The sequence below is a fragment of the Octodon degus genome, unplaced genomic scaffold, assembly GCF_000260255.1.
Source record: "Octodon degus isolate 3935 unplaced genomic scaffold, OctDeg1.0 scaffold00001, whole genome shotgun sequence".
Classification (NCBI taxonomy): domain Eukaryota; kingdom Metazoa; phylum Chordata; class Mammalia; order Rodentia; family Octodontidae; genus Octodon; species Octodon degus.
Genome location: NW_004524577.1, coordinates 3,781,054 through 3,789,068, shown reverse-complemented (window position 1 = coordinate 3,789,068; position 8,015 = coordinate 3,781,054). Strand labels below are relative to the sequence as shown.

The following is an 8,015-nucleotide window of genomic DNA, read 5'->3' as shown; positions in this document are numbered from 1 at the left end:
ACCGCGCCGCCGCGTACTACAGCCCTCCTCGCGGACCGCGCCTCTGCCTACTACAGCCCTCCTCACACACCGCGCCGCTGCCTACTACAGCCCTCCTAGCGGACCGCGCCGCCGCCTACTACAGCCCTCCTCACGGATCGCACAGCTGCCAACCAGCTGCAGAGAAAATTGCAACCACAAAAGCGGTAAGAAGGCAAACAGCCCAGCAGGTGGCGGCCTCGCACAGGTACTGGTGACAATCCAGCCTTCCTTCCTCCGTGGGCCCGGGAGATTTCTGCGCAGACTGTACTGGATTCTAACTACGAGCGGGAGGACCACGGCACTAGGTACGAATGGCTCTGTGGTCGCTTTCATTGGCCCTCGGCTCTGTTATCGTGCAGGCCACGCTCTCTGGGCCTGTTTCCTCATATGAAAGGAGAAGATTCATTCCTGGAATTTCTGTCAGACAGACTGAACACAATAGAAGAGTTTGGTAGAGACTTTTTAAAACAAAATTTGGCAAGCTAAAAAATGAAGACAATGTTGTTATAAACATTTATCATTAAATGCTGGGCAGAACACTGATGCAGGAGCCAGTGCAGGACACCGTGAGGACAGCGCTCACACCCCCGGGGCACTGGGAGCCCAGACAGAGGAAGACCCCAGGGATGGAGCGGGTCAAGCTAGGACAACTGAGCACTGCCACTGCGAGCTGCTGCTCTGCCCGTTCTAACACTGCTACTTTTGATTTTTCCAAGAAAAGCTGAATGTTGAGATTTTCATGAGACATCTGTTTGGGAAATATTGGTGACTAATCCAAATTCATGAATAAAAAAATTTAGAACACCTGAGAAGAGTCACACAGAAGTTGTATAAGAAACTTACAATATAAACAAAGAGCACAGTGCAGGGCTGACTCTGGTAACCCAGCACTAACCGGAAACTTGTCTGTCTTTTCATTGTTTGGTTTTTGAGACAGGGTCTCCCTATGCAGTTTGGGCTGGCCCTGAGCTCACTCTTGGAGCCCAGGCTGGCCTGGAACTCGCAGCGACCCTCCTGCCTCGGCCTTGAGGGCTGGGATCCCAGGCGTGCGCCACCAGGCCCAGTCACCTCCTGCTTTCAATCTGCGTTGTACTAACTAGGTTACAAGGCGCCTCGCGCCACGTGCCTGCATCTGTTTTGTGCTCAAATTTCGGAGTGTTTAGTAAAGTCCGGGCACACTGTAGACACTCGATAAATGTTATTAAATTGGAAAATAAAGAGCAAAAGCAAAGATAATAGGAAGCAGAGAGATCTTCTCCAAACAGGCTGGGATAGAGAGATGGAGGCACGGGAGCAAGGGGAGGGAAAGGACGAGGCCCAGAGCTGGCAGCCAGCCGCTGTGCACAGACCAGCTCCCGTGAGGAACGCAATCATGACGCAATTCCAACACATACTGATAAAAATAAAAACGCAAAAAAAAGAGACAAAAAAGACTTAAAAAGTCCCTCATGGTAATAGGGGTAGAAGTATAAACACAGCAGAGAAAACGCATTTGTTGTCGAACACAACACACACATCTCTCAAAAGGAAAGCAAGCGAGACCGGTCCACGAGGCCTGCTGAGCTCCTCCGCCAGGGGCACTCACCGATACGAAGCGCGTCCTCGGAGTGCAACTCTGCGATGGGCTTGGCGAGGGCGGGCTTGCTTCTGCAGGAAGAAGGCAAAGAGGAGAAAAACGGCGCTTTACTCACGAGCTCATCTGCTACCACAGTGCCAGCGCCCGCTCCAGAAGCGGCAGCTCCAGGAGGAGGTGCTCGTCTGAAATGCTCGGGGCCGAAAGTCTGCCAAGTTCCCGACGTTCACACTGCGAGACCTCTGCCCGGCTTTGCCAGCGGAGTCCCCACATGTGACACGAGGCCATACAGACTGCCACAGTTTCTAAAGCAGTTTCATTTGACTCTGCTCACGCATCATAAAAAGCCAGCAGGTCCAGTCCCAGGCCAGGGGAGCATCCTGCGTGGCCTCAGAGGTCAGATGGCACATCAGCCTCCAGCAAGTCAACCCAGAAACAGCACAGGTAGGCTCGCAACAATTCTGTTTTCAGGTCAGCGCTAGTTTCTTGCTTATTCTCAAAAAATTTAAGACAGCTGCGCTTTGTTGGAAGTTACCACCAGGACTGAACCTTAAACTGAAGGTCATAAATCAGAGAACACACCAGCATCCCACCCACCACGCACAAATAACAACCCCTTTTCTTCCCAGGACAACAGATCAGAGGCGAACTTAGCACCCACACACTCCTCGGCAGCACTTTGTAGATCCAAAGGCACCCCGAATTTGCCTTTTTTATCTCAAAAAGGATGTTTAATACAAAATATAATTTATATTAGGAAACAATGGAAAACTTATTTTCATAGTGCAGAGTATAAGAAATAAAACTTAAAAACATTTACAATTTGAAAGGTTAGGCATCATTAAAGCACTAGCAAATACTTTTACTTGTGTTCATCTTTTATAAACATAAGGGGTGAGTGAGATAGTTCAGCGGACCAAGCACCTGCTTAGGCAAGCGCAGGGACTAGGGTTCGATGCCCGGAACCACACTCTGCACCAGCCCCAGCCCTGGGCGTGCCTCATTGTGCTGGCCCTGAAACCCGGCATGGTGCTGCACCCCTGTAATCCCAGCGCTGGGGAGGCTGAGACCAGAGGATCACTAGGAGTCCAAACTGTGTAGCGAGACCCCATACCAAATACATAAAACAATAAAAATAAGAATCAGGATTTAGGGGCTGGTGAGATAGCTCAGCGTCTAAAGCGCCTGCTTAGGCAAGCCTAGGGACCACAGTTTGGTCCCTGGCACCACATGCCACGCCAGCCCTGCTCCAGTAGGGTTGAGCCGGCTGCAAAAAAAGATAAATATTTTTTTTTAAAAAAAGAATAATTTAATTAAATGATTCACTGGCATGAGCAGTGGTAAGAACTGTAATAAAAACTGCTGAGAAGCCGGGACCAGGGCTCGAGCCAGGGCTTAAATGTCAGTGCCACTCCTTCCCAGGCAGCTGACCAACCTCTGGCAAAATGTACTTCTCTGAGGCTGAGGTGGGTTCCTCCCCTGCAAAAGGCAGGCAGGAGAAGTACTTGCAGCAGCCCCAGGGAAGCACTCACCATGGCCCTGGGCTAAACAAAGCTCTCAGCAGCCGGGTGCAGTGGCTGTGGGTTCGAGACCAGCGTGGGGGACACTGTGAGCCACTGTCTCTAACAACAACAGCAAAAATAAACAAGCAACCTAACTAGGACAGGCTCTCAGCACCAACTAGCAGCAGACTTGCCATCTACAACATGCAAGTGCCTTGGAGGCCGGACTCAGAACAGCCTAAGTGTAATGCCCCTCATATACTCAGCTACACACACACACACACACACACACACACACACACACACGATCCGGCACCTATCTTCCAGGCCAGGTTCCTTTCTATGCTCTTGGGATAAAGAATTAAACAAAATACATATAAAATTTCAAATTCAACTCTGATAGTCTTAAATGTTGAGGGAATTACACTCATGGAAGAGAAGGGCTCCCAGAGTGGGCTACGCTGCACGAGGGGTCGGCACGCAAGACACAATGACCGAAGATCCAGGGGCAGGACAGGAGGGCAAGGGGCCAAGCAGCGAGAGCAGGGTCCCAGCCCCCCGCCCCCTCCCTCCAGCACAGCAACACTTACTTGATGTTGTGCAGCTTTCTCTTGACTATCGTTGGAAAGTCAACTTCAAAATATTTACTTGGGAGAAGATCTTCATCCTGAGGGGAAGAAACTACAAAATCACTTTCTCCCTCGCCACACCTGCTGACCCTCGTCCACATATTCAGGACTAAATGCCCAACAGCAAGGGGTTCCTAAGGATTTTAAGGGGGATACAGTCTGAGATATATTTTGCAAGTTATTTTGTTCTCAGCGAGAGGATGGATTTAATGGAAGCAACAAGGGACATAGGGAAACTTAGGAGGCTTCCGCTGTCATCCAGGTAAAAAAGGCCTGAGAGCAGGAACGAGAAAAAGGGTGACTAAGATGGACGTGAGGTGCTGCAAGGAACTCAAGAAGCAGAACACACAAGGCGTTAGCTTAAGTGAAAATTAACTCGTTACAGTTAAAGCCGCAGCGCCACTAATCTCCCCTGACCTCCCTGCTCTGAACAACAGGCCCTGCGCTCCTGCCTCTTTCTGGAGCAGCTGGAAGTCCCCTTCTGAGTGTCCTTACAAGGTGTGGTAGAAAGGCAGGAATGCTGCTACCATGCACCCTCCAAGGGAAAGGAGGCTCATGACATGACAGCGTGTCCTCAGCTGCCTGTACCGCGGTTCTGGCGCCGCAGGATCCGGGCCTTTCCCCCAAAGCCCAAGCGGGCAGGAAAGGAGAATGCTTTGAATCAATGTGCGACATCAAGGCAGTCGTCAAACACAGCTAAAGACACCCACGAATGCAGACTCCCAGGGCTGCCTCAGAAAGTGCCCCGGATGCTAGGGTAAGCGGCTGAGGAGGGATAAACGCAGTGGTTTATTACTGCAATAAGCTTTTTTTTACAACCTTCAATAGTCCCCATACTGTTTATCACACCTTACACACAGTGCTCCAAAAGCACCTTGAGACAAATTTTGAGAGGGTCAGGGAAGGAGCAGGACGAGTCCCGAGCACACTCTGGGGATGAGCTCACGTAAGTGACTACCACGAGAAAGCGCCAAACGCCGGCGGAGACGCGCACTTGCTGCCATCCTGCTGCGACAGACAGCGCAGTGCTGGGAGGCACCTCGGAGCTGCGGGCGGGGCCTGAATCCCAGGCCCCCCATCGCATGCTGGGAGGCCCTGCAGAGTCACGCAGCTCACCAGTGGGACAAGGGTCTTCAATAAAGAGTGGGGCACACACTCACGCTGACAGGGCCGCGAGGACGAAGGAGGCCCCACGGGGCGCGCAGAGAGGCCTGACCGGTGAATGATGTGTGTGCCTTCTGTGCTTACAGACAGATGACAGCGACAGGGGTGCCGGTGGATGCAACGCTTGCTTCTCACCGCGGCTGTAGTCACACACGCCCGCGGCTGCTCTTTCTGCTGCCCTACGCGGGCTATGCGAGCCTCACTCTGCCCTCCCTGTGCCTCTGTCACTCGCTCACACGGGCACTCGTCCCGATTCCATCCACGGCCCTCGGGCCCAGGCCCTGAGGAGCCCGGCTCTGGTCTCCCCCCGCTGCACACTACAGGCCATCTCCAGCGGCTCTGCACCTCTCAGTCTCCGAAAGAAACAAGGCCCAGGCTCTCCGCAGCGCACTCGTCAGTCAGACGTGCATCCCAGAAATGCAGAGCCGCTTGATTTCTGACAGGAAAATGAAAGCACGGATACTCTGAGCCCGGTGACTGGGAGCCCCACTGTGCGGGACAGGACGGAGGCAGGAGGGTGGAGGAGGATGCCCTGGGTCCCGACCTGAGCACCTGGGGGCACAAGAGAACATTTAAGTGACAATGAGCAGAAGTGGACACCCGGTGCTGAGGGGCACAGGACACTGAGCGGAGGCAGGCCCTGCAAGCACGGCAGAGCAGGGCCAGAAATCACAGTCACAGGTTCCTGGCAGGAAAGTGACCCTTAAGAGCACACAGCAAGCTGTCAGACCAACTCTGCCACCCACAGGGACACTGTGCTTCCCCTGAAGTCCCAAGGGACCTAGCCGGGGGCTTACTTTTCTGAACCAAGAGGACAGTTGCCCGGCTTGTGCTGGGAGGCCTGGACTCTTGGCTGGCCACACTTAAGGACATGGCACACACCCGCAACCTGCAGAGGTGGGCTCCGCAGAAGCTGCTGGAAGATGTGGAGGATGTGTGTGGAGAGGGAGCAAAGTGCAGAGGCTACGCCAGAAGATCACGGGAGGCCAAGGGCGCGTCGGCAGACACACACTGCAACGTGGTGCCTCAGCTCACGCCCATCAACAGAGCTGCGCTCTGCTCCTCGCTGCTCGGGACGTGGCTCCGTGGTAGAAGCCTGGGAGCAGCAGGGTCCTCCGGCTCTTGCAGAGGGGCCCCCGCATGTGAGAGCTGGCCAGGAAGGTGCTGGCCCACCTGAGGCTCCTGGGAATTTGGAGAGACAAGTGCAGCAGGAGCAGGACTGTGAAACGGCACCCCGGGGGCAAACGGCACTGGCAGGTGACACCCAGTTCTGACACTGTTATTTTCTGTGGTCACTTCCAAAGAGTTTGTGCGTCACGCGCTGGCATGCGAGACATCTAGACGGGCTGAGCAACACTGGCAGAGAGAGCCAGTAACACACCTACGCTCGGACACAAAGGGGATCTCACACGACCGGCTGGTTCACAGGCCGCCAAAACTGACACCGCTTCCCCAGCACACCCGGTCCTCCGTGCAGAAACAAGACTTGGGAGACACCAGAAAGCTGAGGGAAGCCAAGTATGGTGGCTCATGCCTGTAACCCCAGAGCCCGGAGGCCAAGGCAGCGGGGCTGGGGCAAGTTCGACATCAGCCTCGGCTACATAGCTCTCAAAAAAGAAGTAACCGAGGTACCTCAATGGCTTCATTTACCCCTTCTTCCTTCCGCAGATGATGCTGGCTTTCCTACAGCTGGGAATCTCCTACCATGCAAGTCTGGGATTACACAGAAGGGGCTCACGCAGCGGTGACAACGGAAAGCCTGTGATTCACAGCTAAACCTCTGCAGGTACAAGAAGGGAACCACCCCAGCTGGAAGCGCCGGACACAGTAAGATCAGAGACAAAGCTTTTCCTACGCTTTTGTGGAAACACATCCATCTCTAAAAAGAGACTGGGGGCCTGCCCAGTAGCTCAGTTGTTTAAGTGCCTGCTAAACAAAGCAGTCAGGCTCAAGATGCTCTGGTTCAAACCCAGTTTCTCACAGGAAACCAGAAATGCCCTCAAGGACTCTTCAGGCCACCAAAAAAAAAAAAGTAAAAAGAGACTGGCAAACCCTTCCTGAAAAGAGCCAGCAAAAAAGCACCTTATCCTTTGCAGACCAGATGGCCTGAGCCACAGTCGCCCAACTCTGCTGTCATCACTGTCATCTGACTGCAGAAGCACAAACTGCAAACCAATGCAAATGGCTGTGTTCCAATAAAATTTTATTCACAAAAACAGGTGGTGGGCCAGATTTGGTCCATGGCCAACAGTTGGCAATTTCTGCTCTAAAAGAACAGCCAAGGGGCTGGCCAAATAGCTCAGAGGATTAAAGTGCCTATAAGCAGGCGCACGGGCCCGGGGTTTGATCCCTAGTACTGCCATGCTGGCCCCAACCCCGTGGTGCACTTGGGGTTTCGCAAGGGGGACAATTCAATACAGAACACATCTAAGATTTTTATAAGTCACCCAAGAATCATATACAAAGTGTTCAAGACTGGGCGTGGTGGCGCAGGCCTATAATCCCAGCTCTTAGGAGTCTGCAAACAGGTGATCACTAGGAATCTGATCTAGTAGTGGGACCCTCAACACCCTGTAGACCCTTCCTGAAAAATACAAAAAAAAAAAAAAAACAGACAAGGAAAAAGGCTACAAATATCTGGAAGGGAGCTCTGAACCACCTTCTCCCTAACAGAGAAAGAAGCGCTGTCCAGTGAGCAATAAAAAATAAAAATTTCCACAAAGGACTTTCAGACATGGCAATTTTCCTTCCTCACTACTGATAAGACGATACTCTGGTTTCTCTCCAGAGTATAAATCTTTCGCCTTTTACTACTGCTAAGGCATCCTTTCTTAGAAGATGGACATTAATCGCAATGAACACTGCTCTGAAATGAAAATGTCAGACTTATTGCTGACCTACTGTGAGATGGGGGAAGGAGAGATCACGTGGTTGGGGCTCAGGCCCAGAGATTTCTCCGGTAGGCCACCCACACAACACAGCACATCCCTCCAGGGACCCCGCCGAGCCCTTATACTGCCCCACGGGACACTACAATGGCACAGCAGGTCTACAAACAAGAGGCTGTCACCAAAAACACAATGAGTCCCAAAGCCCCCCCCCCGTGGGGGGGGGACACACACACGA

General features: G+C 52.7%; 1 protein-coding gene across 2 annotated transcripts in view; it reads right to left on the bottom strand.

Annotated features, from left to right (window-relative positions):
* Lcmt1 (leucine carboxyl methyltransferase 1) overlaps positions 1-8,015 on the bottom strand; it is a 72,076-nt gene that overhangs the window by 38,496 nt on the left and 25,565 nt on the right. For both annotated transcript variants that reach the window (XM_004623127.2, XM_023715749.1), the window contains exons 4-5: positions 3,687-3,763; positions 1,607-1,668 (exon numbers count right to left, since the gene is read on the bottom strand). In XM_004623127.2, coding sequence (XP_004623184.1) covers positions 1,607-1,668; positions 3,687-3,763 — 139 coding nt within the window. The remainder of the gene's footprint in view (positions 1-1,606; positions 1,669-3,686; positions 3,764-8,015) is intronic.